At 45.3% G+C, this 18,043-nt stretch overlaps 1 protein-coding gene across 9 annotated transcripts in view; it reads right to left on the bottom strand.

Moving 5' to 3' along the window:
- WDFY3 (WD repeat and FYVE domain containing 3) overlaps positions 1-18,043 on the bottom strand; it is a 462,687-nt gene that overhangs the window by 224,267 nt on the left and 220,377 nt on the right. For all 9 annotated transcript variants that reach the window (XM_063919895.1, XM_063919894.1, XM_063919893.1 and 6 more), the window contains one exon: positions 6,518-6,684. In XM_063919895.1, the coding sequence (XP_063775965.1) occupies positions 6,518-6,684 (167 nt within the window). The remainder of the gene's footprint in view (positions 1-6,517; positions 6,685-18,043) is intronic.

Raw genomic sequence — 18,043 nt, 5'->3', positions numbered from 1 at the left:
TAAATTCTTATTTTCTCTGACGTCCTAGTGGATGCTGGGAACTCCGTAAGGACCATGGGGATTATACCAAAGCTCCCAAACGGGCGGGAGAGTGCGGATGACTCTGCAACACCGAATGAGAGAACTCCAGGTCCTCCTCAGCCAGGGTATCAAATTTATAGAATTTTGCAAACGTGTTTGCCCCTGACCAAGTAGCAGCTCGGCAAAGTTGTAAAGCCGAGACCCCTCGGGCAGCCGCCCAAGATGAGCCCACCTTCCTTGTGGAATGGGCATTGACAGATTTTGGCTGTGGCAGGCCTGCCACAGAATGTGCAAGCTGAATTGTACTACAAATCCAACGAGCAATAGTCTGCTTAGAAGCAGGAGCACCCAGCTTGTTGGGTGCATATAGGATAAACAGCGAGTCAGATTTTCTGACTCCAGCCGTTCTGGAAACATATATTTTCAGGGCCCTGACCACGTCTAACAACTTGGAGTCCTCCAAGCCCCTAGTAGCCGCAGGCACCACAATAGGCTGGTTCAGGTGAAACGCTGACACCACCTTAGGGAGAAACTGGGGACGAGTCCTCAATTCTGCCCTATCCATATGGAAAATCAGATAAGGGCTTTTACATGATAAAGCCGCCAATTCTGATACTCGCCTAGCCGAAGCCAAGGCCAATAACATGACCACTTTTCAAGTGAGATATTACAGATCCACGGTCTTTAGTGGCTCAAACCAATGTGATTTTAAGAAAACTCAACACCACGTTGAGATCCCAAGGTGCCACAGGAGGCACAAACGGGGGCTGAATATGCAGCACTCCTTTTATAAATGTCTGAACTTCAGGTACTGAAGCTAGTTCTTTTTGAAAGAAAATCGACAGAGCCGAGATCTGTACCTTAATGGAACCTAATTTAAGGCCCATAGTCACTCCTGCTTGCAGGAAATGCAGAAATCGACCTAGTTGAAATTCCTCTGTTGGGGCCCTTTCGGCCTCACACCATGCAACATATTTCCGCCATATGCGGTGATAATGATTTGCTGTAACCTCTTTCCTGGCTTTAATAAGCGTAGGAATGACTTCCTCCGGAATGCCCTTTTCCTTCAGGATCCGGCGTTCAACCGCCCTGCCGTCAAACGTAGCCGCGGTAAGTCTTGGAACAGACAGGGCCCCTGCTGCCGCAGGTCCTGTCTAAGTGGCAGAGGCCATGGGTCCTCTGATATAAATTCTTGAAGTTCTGGGTACCAAGCTCTTCTTGGCCAGTCCGGAACCACGAGTATCGGTCTTACTCCTCGCCTTCTTATTATTCTCAGTACCTTTGGTATGAGAGGCAGAGGGGAGAACACATAAACCGACTGGTACACCCACGGTGTTACCAGAACGTCCCAGCTATCGCCTGAGGGTCCCTTGACCTGGCGCAATATCTTTTATAGCTTTTTGTTGAGGCGGGACGCCATCATGTCCACCTGTGGCCTTTCCCAATGGTGTACAATCCTTTGGAAGACTTCTGGAGGAAGTCCCCACTCTCCCGGGTGTCGTGTCTGCTGAGAAGATCTGCTTCCCAGTTGTCCACTCCGGGAATGAACACTGCTGACAGTGCTAACACATGATTTTCCGCCTATCGGAGAATCCTTGTGGCTTCTGCCATCGCCAACCTGCTTCTTGTGCCGCCCTGTTGGTTTACATGGGCGACTGCCATGATGTTGTCTGATTGGATCAGTACCGGTTGGTTTTGAAGCAGAGGCCTTGCCGGACTCAGGGCATTGTAAATGGCCCTCAGGTCCAGAATATTTATGTGTAGGGAAATCACCTGACTTGACCAAAGTCCCTGGAAGTTTCTTCCCTGTGTGACTGCCCCCCAGCCTCAAAGGCTGGCATCCATGGTCACTAGGACCTAGTCCTGTATGCCGAACCTGCGGCCCTCTTGAAGATGGGCACTCTGCAGCCACCACAGTAGAGATACCCTGGTCCTTGGAGACAGGGTTATCAGCCTATGCATCGGAAGATGCGATCCGGACCATTTGTCCAACAGGTCCCTCTGAAAAGTTCTTGTATGGAACCTGCCTAATGGGATTGCTTCGTAGGAAGCTACCATTTTTCCCAGGACTCTCGTGCAATGATGCACCGCTACCTGTTTTGGCTTCAGAAGGTCTCTGACTAGAGATGACAGCTCCTTGGCTTTCTCCTCCGGGAGAAACACTATTTCTGGTTTATGTCCAGAACCATCCCCAGGAACAGTAGACGTGTCATAGGAACCAGCTGTGACTTTGGACTGTTTAGAATCCAACCGTGCTGTTGTAGCACTTTGCTACCCCGACTACCAACTGCTCCTTGGACCTCGCCCTTATAAGGGGATTGTCCAAGTACGGGATAATTAGAACTCTCTTTTTTCGAAGGAGTATCATCCTTTCGGCCATTACCTTGATAAAACACCCTCGGTGCCATGTACAGTCCAAACGGCAGTGTCTGGACTTGGTAATGGTAATCCTGTACCACAAATCTGAGGTACTCCTGGCGAGGATGGTAAATGGGGACATGCAGGTAAGCATCCTTGATGTCCCGGGATACCATGTAATCCCCCTCGTCCAGGCTTGCAATAACCGCCCTGAGCGATTCCATCTTGAACTTGAATTTTTTTATGTATGTGTTCAAGGATTTTAAATATATAATGGGTCACACCGAACCATGCGGTTTCGGTACCCCAACCCGTGTGGAATAGTAACCCCGTCCTTGTTGAAGTAGGGGCACCTTGAGTATTACCTGCTGGGAATACCGCTAATTAATTGCCTCTAGCACAGCCTCCCTGCCTGAGGGAGTTGTCAGCAAGGCATATTTTAGGAAACGGCTGGGGAGAGACATCTCGAATTCCAGCTTGTACCCCTGAAATACTACTTGAAAGAAACAGGGATCCACCTGTGAGCGAGCCCACTAATTGCTGAAATTTTTTGAGACGGCCCCCCACCATACCTGGCTACACCTGTGGAGCCCCCGCGTCATGCTGTGGACTCACAGGAAGCGGGGGAAGAATTTTGATTCTGGGAACAGGCTGACTGGTGCAGCTTTTTCCCTCTTCCCTTGTCTCTGTACAGAAAGGAAGCGCCATTTTACCCGCTTGCTTTTCTGAAGCCGAAAGGACTGTACCTGATAATACAGTGCTTCCTTAGTCTGTGAGGAAACCTGAGGTAAAGATATTTCTTCCCAGCAGTTGCTGTGGATACGAGGTCCCAGAGACCATCCCCAAACAATTCCTCACCCTTATAAGGCAGAATCTCCATGCGCCTTTTAAGTCAGCATCACCTGTCCAGTGACAGGTCTCTAATACCCTCCTGACAGAATGGACATTACATTCATAGTGGATGCCAGCCGGCGAAATATCCCTCTGTGCATCCCTCATATATAAGACGACGTCTTTAATATGTTCTCATATTAGCAAACTAGTATGCTTGACAGGGTCACCGACCACGCTGCAGTAGCACGATCTGCAGGTTTCAGTCTAGTACCTGAGTGTGTAAATACAGACTTCAGGATAGCCTCCTGCTTTTTATCAACAGGTACCTTCAAAGTGGCCGTTCCTAAAACGGCAGTGCCACCTTTTTTGACAACCGTGTGAGCGCCTTATCCACCCTAGGGGATATCTCCCAGCGTAACTTATCCTCCTGGCGGGAAAGGGTACGCCAACAGTAACTTTTTATAAATTACCATTTTCTTAACGGGGGAACCCACGCTTTTCACACACTTCATTTATTCATCTGATGGGGGAACAAAACACTGCCTGTTTTTTCTCCCCAAACTTAAAACCCATTTTTAGAGGTGCTTGGGTTAATGTCAGAAATGTATAACACATTTTTTATTGCCGGGATCAAGTCACGGATGTTCCTAGTGGATTGTGTATATGTCTCAACCTTGTCGACACTGGAGTCAGACTCCGTGTCGACATCTGTGTCTGCCATCTGAGAGAGCGGGCGTTTTTGAGCCCCTGATGGCCTTTGAGACGTCTGGGCAGGCGCGGGCTGAGAAGCCGGCTGTCCCACAGCTGTTACGTCATCCACCCTTTTATGTAAGGAGTTGACACTGTCGGTTAATACCTTTCACCTATCCATCCACTCTGGTGTCGGCCCCACAGGGGGCGACATCACATATATCGGCCTCTGCTCCGTCACCCTATAAGCCTCCTCATTCAACATGTCGACACAGCCGTACCGACACACCGCAGACACACAGGGAATGCTCTAAACGAGGACAGGACCCACAAAAGCCCTTTGGGGGGACAGAGTGAGAGTATGCCAGCACACACCAGAGCGCTATATAATGCAGGGACTAACTGAGTTATGTCCCCTATAGCTGCTGTTTTTATATATATATATATATATATATATATATATATATATATATATATGTATACTGCGCCTAAATTTAGTGCCCCCCCTCTCTTTTTTTAACCCTTTTCTGTAGTGTAGACTGCAGGGGAGAGCTAGGGAGCTTCCTTCCAGCGGAGCTGTGAGGGAAAAATGGCGCCAGTGTGCTGAGGGAGATAGCTCCGCCCCTTTTCCGCGGCCTATTCTCCCGCTTTTTTATGGAATCTGGCAGGGGTATTTACCTCATATATAGCCCCTGGGGCTATATATTGAGGTATTTTTGCCAGCCAAGGTGTTTTTATTGCTGCCTCAGGGCGCCCCCCCCCAGCGCCCTGCACCCTCAGTGACCGGAGTGTGAAGTGTGAGAGAGGAGCAATGGCGCACAGCTGCAGTGCTGTGCGCTACCTTGGTGAAGACAGAGTCTTCATGCCGCCGATTTTCCGGACCATCTTCTTGCTTCTGGCTCTGTAAGGAGGACGGCGGCGCGGCTCCGGGACCGAACATCAAGGCTGGGCCTGCGGTCGATCCCTCTGGAGCTAATGGTGTCCAGTAGCCTAAGAAGCCCAATCCGGCTGCAAGCAGGCAGGTTCGCTTCTTCTCCCCTTAGTCCCTCGCTGCAGTGAGCCTGTTGCCAGCAGGTCTCACTGAAAATAAAAAACCTAAGTCTATTTCTTTCTAAGAGCTCAGGAGAGCCCCTAGTGTGCATCCAACCTCGGCCGGGCACGAAATCTAACTGACTGAGGCTTGGAGGAGGGTCATAGTGGGAGGAGCCAGTGCACACCAGGTAGTCTAAGATCTTTCTAGAGTGCCCAGCCTCCTTTGGAGCCCGCTATTCCCCATGGTCCTTACGGAGTTCCCAGCATCCACTAGGACGTCAGAGAAATATATATATACATTTTTTTTTAAATCCTTATTTTTATGTAAGAAATGACACTGCACTGGAAATGTAAAAATATTAGGGCACTAAGTGAGACACTGAGGCCAGTCTGATCCACAAAACATTCACCTGACATACTACTGTTGCCTTGTTACCCCCAAACCCATTACAGACCGCTGAAGCTCCTCTTAGGGTGGGTACACGCTAGAAGGATTTTGGACCGATAGGTCATTTCTGGTTAAACTGATCATTCAGTGTGTAAGCCCGATTTGCTAGCACCTACAGCCGCACACAATATCTTCCGGTTGCCCGTGCTGCACGGCCAACCAGAAGATATCACTAACGATGCCATGCTCATCCCACATTGCACCCCCGAATCCTGCATCTTGCAAGTGTTTACACACCTGCCGATGCAGGATCCCGGTCAGTGCCAGATCACTCTAGTTGGTACCCAGTCTTACATCTTTAGGATAACTGCTGCAGTCCAAACATCTAAAAAAGCAGTAATCTGAGCTGATCACCCTGTCACACAGTCCATTACCGCACAGCAAAATTCAAAATGTGTCAGAGTAAAATAAAAAATATATATTCACCAAAGAAAGTATCCGTAAGGTGGTTATATTAACAACTTGGTATGATGTAGCAACTCTTACCGATGGGTCTCCACCGTTCTGAGTTTCTTTAAATAGGACTCTCCCCATTAGATATCTACCACTCCACCTTTAAATATTGTCATACTTTTGTGTAGTTGTTTTATATTGTTATACTGTATTTCACGACCATTAGGGAATTTATTATTTTATTTCTTAGTATTCTACAAACATATCACTGTAATGTACGGACAGTTGATTCGACTGTCCGCCTTTAATGTTCCATATTGTATTATTACATGTGTGTTACATTTCTTCTTTTCAATAAACACAATTTAAAAAAAATATATATATTCCCTTCAGCCAAAGACAACAGAAGTACCTATAACAGAGAAGAACATCTCTGCCTTGACATTCTTTGATATACGTCAGCTATACTATTCTGTTACAAATGTACCACCGATTATACCGGACAAAGAGATAATGATGTATTAGTCTCTAATCAGTCATTGTCGCCGAGTTTTAGACAGACCAGGGATGCGCCAAGGTAAGCACTATAGAAATTATTCACAAGCACTTTCACTTTTTCTCATAAACATTTAATACTGTGCCTTACATTCATTACCACAAGTAATCTACCAGCAGTACAGAATGCAAGACTGTTGTAATGTAGATAAAATGTAAATGCAGCAGAAATATGGAGCCACTTACCTTTTCCAGCAGGCTGTGGGACAGCAAAGCCTGGCAACAAGAAAGGTGCCCCTGTAGTTAGACCAGCTGGTTTCAGTTCGTTTACACCATATGTTGTTAAAGAAGTAATTAGGTTAACCAAGTCCTTCAGTGCATCTTTGGATTCGTTCTCTTTAGCTTGATCTAGCCTACAGGAGAAACAGCATTACATTTTCCTGCTGTATGCATCTAATTACACCTAAATATAGACCAGAATATTATTTCTCAGCAGTGAAAGACATATGGAGCCTGGGGAAAACACATACAGCTTTACAGTCATACGTTTCTGTCTACACAAAACATGCTTAAATGTCTCACTAAAGATATTGATACTGCACTTCTATCTTCTAAAAAGCCTTGCACGTATGTGAAATATGGTTCAGAACTTTCTAAAATATATTAGAAGTCAAACATGCACACTGGGTGGTGCTTCCTCTCTTTCTCCACCCCCTTCCTCCTCCTCCAATGGCTCCAGCTATTGGGGACAAAGAGAATGGACAGTGGGGAAAGTGCGGAGGGAAACTAGGAACATTACTTTTATTGTTTTTTTTATTTAATATTTTAAAAAGTGTCTCTGTCATTTCCCAATTTAAACTGCCCACTTCCAAGCGAGTGTGTGTTATATATATATATATATATATATATATATACATACATATATATATATATATATATATATATATATATTTATACATACACACACACAAACTAAATTGAGAGATATGTGTATGACTAAGTTTGACCCTCTTATACAAAATGTAGCTTCTACTTTGGAAAATTGGAAATGCCTGCCTTTATCACAGTACTAATAAGTGTTGTTTTCTGAAATCATCCTGTACAGATGCTCCATATGAAATAATCTATCGCTGATATAGGTCTCTGTACCAAACTTTTTTCTAGATTGGCCTGCTAAAAAGACTCGAATGTTACTGGCCAAGCTGAGATTACAACATAAAGATGGTGGGTTAGAAGTTCCTGATAGTCTTGCCTTATCCCGAGCTACATTTTCAGTTACATCTCAGACTGGATTTTATCTCACTCTACTCTTTATATAGAGGATTCCCCTGTTAACCCATTAATCCATACCCCCAAAAACTTCCTTCCTCACCATATTTATGCCAATAAAGACACCTATATGATGTGGTGGGAAACCAACAGAGCATTCCATAGAAGTCCCTTGACCTCTATGTTGGAGGGATAAAGGTATCCTAATAATAACCTTTGTCAATGCCCTAAAATCCAATGTTTCTAGAGAAAGTTTGTATGTCTCCCGTACAGAACTTTTAATTTACATATTACAACAGATCCCCTTATTTTACTGAATGCCAATTTTCCATCCTGGAATCTAGACCACACACAGAAACACCTTAACCCTCTCCTGACCATTATTATCATAACAGTGAAGAAAGTAATGCTCTTAAAGTGGACAATTGATGCCTTCCCTTCTTGGAAAATGTAAAGAATTTACTTGAAAACTTTATATCTGGAGATTTAAGTGTTCTGATCCAATGCTGATGTGTTACATTTGGCTATATATATTTGTAATGAAATGCAAAGATCAGCTGGCTTTTAGGCACAGCATTATAAATGGTAAGGGAGTGCCATGTTATAAAGATTGGGCCTGGGTAGAGCTCGCAAGACAGAGTAGCTGAAGGGGTTCACTGACTGAGACCTTGAAAGATAGGAAGCAAGTCGTTTATAGACAGAAACAGATTTATTTTTTATGAAATGGATGTTGAAATGGGGTACAAGATGCATAGGCCTGGGCCATAGATTATCTTTGGTTAGTGTGTCATGGAGATTGGCAGACTGTACTGTTATTAAATGGTACTAGGACCTACCTTTCCAACCAAAGCCACAATATTACTCGTTAGATATACTGGCCACCTTAGGCCATCTCTCACAAAATTAACATGTCTTAAGGGCCCCATACACTTGTCCGAACCTCATGTCGGAGGCGATCGCAGGCAATCACCCCAGCAGCCTCCCGGGGGGCATGATCGCCCAGGATACATCGGATGCTGTCCTTTTGCATCCAATGTATCCTTGGCGATCCCAGCCATGCCCCCAGGTCGGACCAGATTGAATGTGCAGCACATGCAATCTGGAGGGTCCGATCAGATGCTCACGGGAACGCGCATCGATCGGATCGGCCCGGAGACACCTCAAAAATGCCCGATTTCAAACAATATATCGGGCCAAATGCCCGAATTGGGCTGAAATCGGGCATAATCGCTCTAGTGTATGGGGCCCTTTACCTACAAACCCAGGTACATTTAATTTTTCTAGAAAAGTGATCATGCTCTATAAAAGTAATTTGGTGTATGAAATGCCAGCAACTGGTATCCATCACAGCATACTGAGATCTAGAACTGCTATACATCCTATCCACATGCTAGAATTGCAGTGGACATTTAAGTGGACAGTTCCAGCGCACTGACTGGAAAAGCTCAGGGGAAAATGCCCCAAACCCAGGAGAAGAATTCCGCCTCTGAGGAAATTCCTAGTGATAGACTATGCAATAAAAGATATTTTTTTAATTAAAAGACCCAGATAACAAACCAGTGCTTAGCCACTTACAGTACAAATGAATATGCAATCATATCATTCCTGTAAACACTACAATTAGCTGGATATATTTTACTAGCTGTGGAAAACTACGAAGGGTGGGATTGCATGCGAGTGTAATTTTCTTCCTATATTTGGACTTTTTCCATAGTAAAAATAAGAATTTACTTACCGATAATTCTATTTCTCATAGTCCGTAGTGGATGCTGGGGACTCCGTAAGGACCATGGGGAATAGCGGCTCCGCAGGAGACTGGGCACATCTAAAGAAAGCTTTAGGACTATCTGGTGTGCACTGGCTCCTCCCCCTATGACCCTCCTCCAAGCCTCAGTTAGGATACTGTGCCCGGACGAGCGTACACAATAAGGAAGGATTTTGAATCCCGGGTAAGACTCATACCAGCCACACCAATCACACCGTATAACCTGTGATCTGAACCCAGTTAACAGCATGATAACAGAGGAGCCTCTGAAAGATGGCTCACAACAATAATAACCCGATTTTTGTAACAATAACTATGTACAAGTATTGCAGACAATCCGCACTTGGGATGGGCGCCCAGCATCCACTACGGACTATGAGAAATAGAATTATCGGTAAGTAAATTCTTATTTTCTCTAACGTCCTAAGTGGATGCTGGGGACTCCGTAAGGACCATGGGGATTATACCAAAGCTCCCAAACGGGCGGGAGAGTGCGGATGACTCTGCAGCACCAAATGAGAGAACTCCAGGTCCTCCTCAGCCAGGATATCAATTTTGTATATTTTACAAACGCATTTGCTCCTGACCAAGTAGCTGCTCGGCAAAGTTGTAAAGCCGAGACCCCTCGGGCAGCCGCCCAAGATGAGCCCACCTTCCTTGTGGAGTGGGCATTTACAGATTTTTGGCTGTGGCAGGCCTGCCACAGAATGTGCAAGCTGAATTGTACTACAAATCCAACGAGCAATAGTCTGCTTAGAAGCAGGAGCACCCAGCTTGTTGGGTGCATACAGGATAAACAGCGAGTCAGATTTCCTGACTCCAGCCCTCCTGGAAACATATATTTTCAGGGCCCTGACAACGTCTAGCAACTTGGAGTCCTCCAAGTCCCTAGTAGCCGCAGGCACCACAAATAGGTTGGTTCAGGTGAAACGCTGAAACCACCTTAGGGAGAAACTGAGGACGAGTCCTCAATTCCGCCCTGTCCGAATGGAACATCAGATAAGGGCTTTTCAGGATAAAGCCGCCAATTCTGACACGCGCCTGGCCCAGGCCAGGGCCAACAGCATGACCACTTTCCATGTGAGATATTTTAACTCCACAGATTTAAGTGGTTCAAACCAATGTGACTTTTGGAACCCAAAACTACATTGAGATCCCAAAGTGCCACTGGAGGCACAAAAGGAGGCTGTATATGCAGTACCCCTTTTACAAACGTCTGAACTTCAGGGACTGAAGCTAGTTCTTTTTGGAAGAAAATTGACAGGGCCGAAATTTGAACCTTAATGGACCCCAATTTCAGGCCCATAGACACTCCTGTTTGCAGGAAATGTAGGAATCGACCCAGTTGAATTTCCACCGTCGTGCCTTACTGGCCTCGCACCACGCAACATATTTTCGCCAATTGCGGTGATAATGTTTTTGCGGTTACATCCTTCCTGGCTTTGATCAGGATAGGGATGACTTCATCTGGAATGGCTTTTTTCCTTCAGGATCCGGCGTTCAACCGCCATGCAGTCAAACGCAGCCGCGGTAAGTCTTGGAACAGACAGGGTCCTTGCTGAAGCAGGTCCCTTCTTAGAGGTAGAGGCCACGGATCCTCCGTGAGCATCTCTTGAAGTTCCGGTTACCAAATCCTTCTTGGCCAATCCGGAGCCACGAATATAGTGCTTACTCCTCTCCATCTTATCAATCTCAGTACCTTGGGTATGAGAGGCAGAGGAGGGAACACATACCCTGACTGGTACACCCACGGTATTACCAGAGCGTCTACAGCTATTGCCTGAGGGTCCCTGGACCTGGCGCAATACCTGTCGAGTTTTTCCCAACGGTTTATAATCATGTGGAAGACTTCTGGGTGAAGTCCCCACTCTCCCGGGTGGAGGTCGTGCTGAGGAAGTCTGCTTCCCAGTTGTCCACTCCCGGAATGAATACTGCTGACAGTGCTATCACATGATTTTCCGCCCAGCGAAGAATCCTTGCAGCTTCTGCCATTGCCCTCCTGCTTCTTGTGCCACCCTGTCTGTTTACGTGGGTGACTGCCGTGATGTTGTCCGACTGGATCAACACCGGCTGACCTTGAAGCAGAGGTCTTGCTAAGCTTAGAGCATTGTAAATGTCCCTTAGCTTCAGGATATTTATGTGAAGTGATGTCTCCAGGCTTGACCATAAGTCCTAGATATTCCTTCCCTGTGTGACTGCTCCCCAGCCTCGCAGGCTGGCATCCGTGGTTACCAGGACCCAGTCCTGAATGCCGAATCTGCGGCCCTCTAGAAGATGAGCACTCTGCAACCACCACAGGAGGGACACCCTTGTCCTTGGTGACAGGGTTATCCGCTGATGCATCTGAAGATGCGACCCGGACCATTTGTCCAGCAGGTCCCACTGGAAAGTTCTTGCGTGGAATCTGCCGAATGGGATTGCTTCGTAGGAAGCCACCATTTTACCCAGAACCCTTGTGCATTGATGCACTGAGACTTGGCTCGGTTTTAGGAGGTTCCTGACTAGCTCGGATAACTCCCTGGCTTTCTCCTCCGGGAGAAACACCTTTTTCTGGACTGTGTCCAGGATCATCCCTAGGAACAGAAGACAAGTCGTCGGAACCAGCTGCGATTTTGGAATATTGAGAATCCAACCGTGCTGCAGCAACACTACCTGAGATAGTGCTACACCGACCTCCAACTGTTCCCTGGATCTTACCCTTATCAGGGAATCGTCCAAGTAAGGGATAACTAAAATTCCCTTCCTTTGAAGGAATATCATCATTTCGGCCATTACCTTGGTAAAGACCCGGGGTGCCGTGGACCATCCATACGGCAGCGTCTGAACTGATAGTGACAGTTCTGTACCATAAACCTGAGGTACCCTTGGTGAGAAGGGTAAATTTTGACATGAAGGTAAGCATCCTTGATGTCCCGAGACATCATGTAGTCCCCTTCTTCCAGGTTCGCAATCACTGCTCTGAGTGACTCAATCTTGAATTTGAACCTCTGTATGTAAGTGTTCAAAGATTTTAGATTTAGAATCGGTCTCACCGAGCCGTCCGGCTTCGGTACCACAACAGTGTGGAATAATACCCCGTTCCCTGTTGCAGGAGGGGTATCTTGATTATCACCTGCTGGGAATACAGCTTGTGAATGGCTTCCAAAACTGTCTCCCTGTCAGAAGGAGACATCGGTAAAGCCGACTTTAGGAAACGGCGAGGGGGAGACGTCTCGAATTCTAATTTGTACCCCTGAGATATCACCTGAAGGATCCAGGGGTCTACTTGCGAGTGAGCCCACTGCGCGCTGAAATTCATTGAGACGGGCCCCCCACCGTGCCGGATTCTGCTTGTAAAGCCCCAGCGTATACTGAGGGCTTGGCAGAGGCGGGAGAGGGTTTCTGTTCCTGGGAACTGGCTGATTTCTGCAGCCTTTTTCCTCTCCCTCTGTCACGGGGCAGAAATGAGGAACCTTTTGCCCGCTTATCCACAAAAAGACTGCGCCTGATAATACGGCGTCTTTTCATGTTGAGAGGCGACCTGGGGTACAAACGTGGATTTCCCAGCTGTTGCCGTGGCCACCAGGTCTGAAAGACCGACCCCAAATAACTCCTCCCCTTAATAAGGCAATACTTCCAAATGCCGTTTGGAATACGCATCACCTGACCACTGACGTGTCCATAACCCTCTACTGGTAGAAATGGACAACGCACTTAGACTTGATGCCAGTCGGCAAATATTCCGCTGTGCATCACGCATATATAGAAATGCATCTTTCAATTGCTCTATAGGAAAAAATATACTGTCCCTATCTAGGGTATCAATATTTTCAGTCAGGGAATCCGACCACGCCAACCCAGCACTGCACATCCAGGCTGAGGCGATTGCTGGTCGCAGTATAACACCAGTATGTGTGTAAATACATTTTAGGATACCCTCCTGCTTTCTATCAGCAGGATCCTTAAGGGCGGCCATCTCAGGAGAGGATAGAACCCTTACAAGCGTGTGAGCGCTTTATCCACCCTAGGGGGTGTTTCCCAACGCACCCTAACCTCTGGCGGGAAAGGATATAATGCCAATAACATTTTAGAAATTATCAGTTGTTATCGGGGGAAACCCACGCATCATCACACACCTCATTTAATTTCTCAGATTCAGGAAAACTACAGGTAGTTTTTCCTCACCAAACATAATACCCCTTTTTGGTGGTACTCGTATTATCAGAAATGTGTAAAACATTTTTCATTGCCTCAATCATGTAACGTGTGGCCCTACTGGAAGTCACATTTGTCTCTTCACCGTCGACACTGGAGTCAGTATCCGTGTCGGCGTCTATATCTGCCATCTGAGGTAACGGGCACTTTAGAGCCCCTGACGGCCTATGAGACGTCTGGACAGGCACAAGCTGAGTAGCCGGCTGTCTCATGTCAACCACTGTCTTTTATACAGAGCTGACACTGTCACGTAATTTCTTCCAACAGTTCATCCACTCAGGTGTCGACCCCCTAGGGGGTGACATCACTATTACAGGCAATCTGCTCCGTCTCCACATCATTTTTCTCCTCATACATGTCGACACAAAAGTACCGACATACAGCACACACACAGGGAATGCTCTGATAGAGGACAGGACCCCACTAGCCCTTTGGGGAGACAGAGGGAGAGTTTGCCAGCACACACCAGAGCGCTATATATATACAGGGATAACCTTATATAAGTGTTTTTCCCCTTATAGCTGCTGTATAGTTAATACTGCGCCTAATTTGTGCCCCCCTCTCTTTTTTAACCCTTTCTGTAGTGTAGTGACTGCAGGGGAGAGCCAGGGAGCTTCCCTCCAACTGGAGCTGTGAGGGAAAATGGCGCCAGTGTGCTGAGGAGATAGGCTCCGCCCCCTTATCGGCGGCCTTATCACCCGTTTTTTTATGTATTTTGGCAGGGGTTAAATGCATCCATATAGCCCAGGAGCTATATGTGATGCATTTTTTGCCATCCAAGGTGTTTATTATTGCGTCTCAGGGCGCCCCCCCCAGCGCCCTGCACCCTCAGTGACCGGAGTGTGAAGTGTGCTGAGAGCAATGGCGCACAGCTGCAGTGCTGTGTGCTACCTTGTTGAAGACAGGACGTCTTCTGCCGCCGATTTTCCGGACCTCTTCTGCCTTCTGGCTCTGTAAGGGGGCCGGCGGCGCGGCTCTGGGACCCATCCAAGCTGGGCCTGTGATCGTCCCTCTGGAGCTAATGTCCAGTAGCCTAAGAAGCCCAATCCACTCTGCACGCAGTTGAGTTCGCTTCTTCTCCCCTTAGTCCCTCGATGCAGTGAGCCTGTTTGCCAGCAGGTCTCACTGAAAATAAAAAACCTAAACTAAAACTTTCACTAAGAAGCTCAGGAGAGCCCCTAGTGTGCACCCTTCTCGTTCGGGCACAGAGATCTAACTGAGGCTTGGAGGAGGGTCATAGGGGGAGGAGCCAGTGCACACCAGATAGTCCTAAAGCTTTCTTTAGATGTGCCCAGTCTCCTGCGGAGCCGCTATTCCCCATGGTCCTTACGGAGTCCCCAGCATCCACTTAGGACGTTAGAGAAAATATTTTTTCCCAAACGTTTTTTTTTCCACTATTCCAATTAGGTGAACTCATATCTACTACACTATTTATTTGTTCATCTAAAAACTGGTGAAAACTAGTTAGGTCACAAAGGCATAAAATAACTGTGCTCATTAGCTACACAGCTAAAATCAGTTATTGTCCTGGCCAATATTTAGCACAGATATAGGGGCCCATTTATCAATGAGTTTTAACTATTTAAAACTTGTTGCGTATGATAAACAGTGCTCCAGCCAATCAGCTCCTGTCGTGTATCTGAAAAATTACATTTGGGAGCCAATTGGCTGGAGCACCATTTTTCTAACACAATGGGGGGAATTCAAATGTTTGAAAAGTCAGTTGGGTGTCTGTTTTAATAGACAGGAAAAAACAGACACCCAACTGACTTTTCATAAGAATTCCCCCCAACGAGTTATAAATAGCTAAAACTTGTTGATAAATTGGCTCCTAAATGGTTAAATATTAACAAGGACAACAAATATATTTGCAGAAGACTTTAGTTTAAAACCATTTCCCGTTTGACCAATGACTGTGCTGCCCTAGGAAATGTAGCCTGATTACTAGGGTTCGGCACATGGATGGGAGTTATGGTGCCCGTACACTTATGAGATAATCGGTACTATCCTTCGATTTCGACCACATCTGTGAGAGGAATCGAAGGATTGTATGCACATTTTAGTACCTTTCGACGCGATGCGCGGGCACTCCGGTCGAATATCGCGTCTCAAGATATTATGTGCTGCACATAATATTTATCGAATCGCAGTGCGATCGCATGTGTTTCTAGAAACACATGCTATATATCGCACTGCGATGTGCAATGGGCACCTCCCACTCGGCGGTGACGTGCCCATCACATGATTACCATGCGATCTATCGCATGATCGCATGGTAATCTTTTTGGCAGTTCAGGTGCGCCGGTGCGATGCCCCGCGATGTCGCGTCGCGGGGCATCGCACAAGTGTATGGGCACCATTTGCTGTAGCATGTCTTATATGATTATATTCACTTCAGTCATGCATTGCTCTGTTCAGTCTGGACACCCTGCTGTTCTAAACCTATGTAGTGTCTTCTGGCCCTAGTCCAAACTCACAAACTGGAAAGAGGTAGCTTGTTAACAACATTTTCCTGAATAAAGCAGTTTACCGCTGAATAATGAATAAAATGTACTGCAAGTATTAGTATATACTGTACAGTAGCTAAAAAAAAAATGTATATGGTCATAGAGCTCCTTGGTGACTTGTAATTTCCTTATAACTTGCAGTAATTACATTTGTAGTGATCCCCTTTTGTTAACATAGCTGGACATTAAAACCAAGCTTATAGTTAGTAATCATTCCTAGTTTCCATGAACACTGCAAGGTGATTTTGAAAACTTCTGTCCCTGATAATGTCTATATATTTCAATACGGGCCAACTTGCCCAATAACATTACGCTTTGCAATACGTAGCGGTTACTCTTAACAGCTATTTCTATCATCACTGTTCTAAGTCGATATTTATTGAAAAACAAAATTAAAAGCAAAAAGTATGATGTATTTAAGTTGGGAAAACATGACCTAATGGGGATTGCAGGGTTGTGAAGTCACCAGTATAGTGACATGCCTGGATGCACCAACACAGCAGCTGAGTGTTCCTGGCAAATAGAAAGCTGGCTGCTTTTAGTACAGGTTGAGTATCCCTTATCCAAAATGCTTGGGATCAGAAGTATTTTGGATATCGGATTTTTCCGTATTTTGGAATAATTGCATAACATAATGAGATATCATGGTAATGGGACCTAAGTCTGAGCACAGAATGCATTTATGTTACATATATACCTTATACACACAGCCTGAAGGTACTTTTAGCCAATATTTTTAATAACTTTGTGCATTAAACAAAGTGTGAGTACATTCACACAATTCATTTATGTTTCATATACACCTTATACACACATAGCCTGAAGGTCATTTAATACAATATTTTTAATAACGTTTAGTATTAAACAAAGTTTGTGTACATTAAGCCATCAGAAAACAAAGGTTTCACTTATCTCACTCTCACTCAAAATTCCGTATTTCAGAATATTTGTATATGGGATACTCAACCTGTATATATTTAATATTTTGTATAATGGCTCTAAATGAGCACATGAGCAGATTTTTCTCCAATAATGTATAATAACTGTACTGGGTAACTGGTTCTTTATACAGGCTGGATTATGGAGGTTATATTTCTCAAAACAGCATGATATATACACTGTAATAAAATACCTAATATTGTGTGTTAAGAAAATACATATGACATCTTGTGGTAAAATGTGAAACACTCTGCTGGACTACACAGGTGAACAGGCATTTCCTCAATAACATATTCCCATGAGGAGATTTGATCTATGAGACCAATATATGTGTCCGTCTGGTTTAAATACATACAACTTGAATTCTGTGCACGTAAAAAGCTACCTAACAAACTGAGAAATGCCTATCTGTAGGTAGAATTTAATACTGATAATAACACAGCACAGCACTGTGTGGTTTCTGGCAGTTTGAACTTTATATATATCTGTCCATTTTTTAACCAGACTTATGTTTCAGAGTTTAAAGCATCAGGCACCTGTGTGATAAGAAGCTTTTGTCAGGGTATAATTGCTCTTGCAATCTGGCTACCGCACTGTTCCGATAAAGAGAACATTGGGAACAATTGAAAGGAACAGCTTCTTCGTGTGCACTGACATTTATCAGTGAAGTAAAGCTGGTGGATGTTAGGTAATGGTGAGGAGTTCTTTACATCAGCAATTTGATGATGGATTCTAAAAACTGCTGAATAATAGAGGTTATGTATGATTCAGATACTTCTAGCTAGTAATTTTCCATGGAGAGTAAGCAAACGTTATTAAAAACAAAAACTATCGGAATATATTTCTCCAAATCATGTATGAGCACTGGATAATTAAAGGCAAACGAACCACAAACTCTTATTATGTATAGTGAGTTTTAAACAACCCCCTGCTTGCAGATGGGCCTACAGATTTTCTAGTTACTACTAGATGTCACTAACGATTTAAACGGCTCATCTCCCTTTAACAAATAATGGGGCAGATGTATTAACCTAGAGAAGGCATAAGGAAGTGATAAACCAGCGATATGTGCAAGGTCATAAAGGCAGCAGCCAATCA

This window comes from Pseudophryne corroboree, chromosome 1 (assembly GCF_028390025.1).
Source record: "Pseudophryne corroboree isolate aPseCor3 chromosome 1, aPseCor3.hap2, whole genome shotgun sequence".
NCBI classification, from domain to species: domain Eukaryota; kingdom Metazoa; phylum Chordata; class Amphibia; order Anura; family Myobatrachidae; genus Pseudophryne; species Pseudophryne corroboree.
Note: the sequence above shows the minus strand (reverse complement) of the source record. Positions and strands in the feature narration are given on the sequence as shown.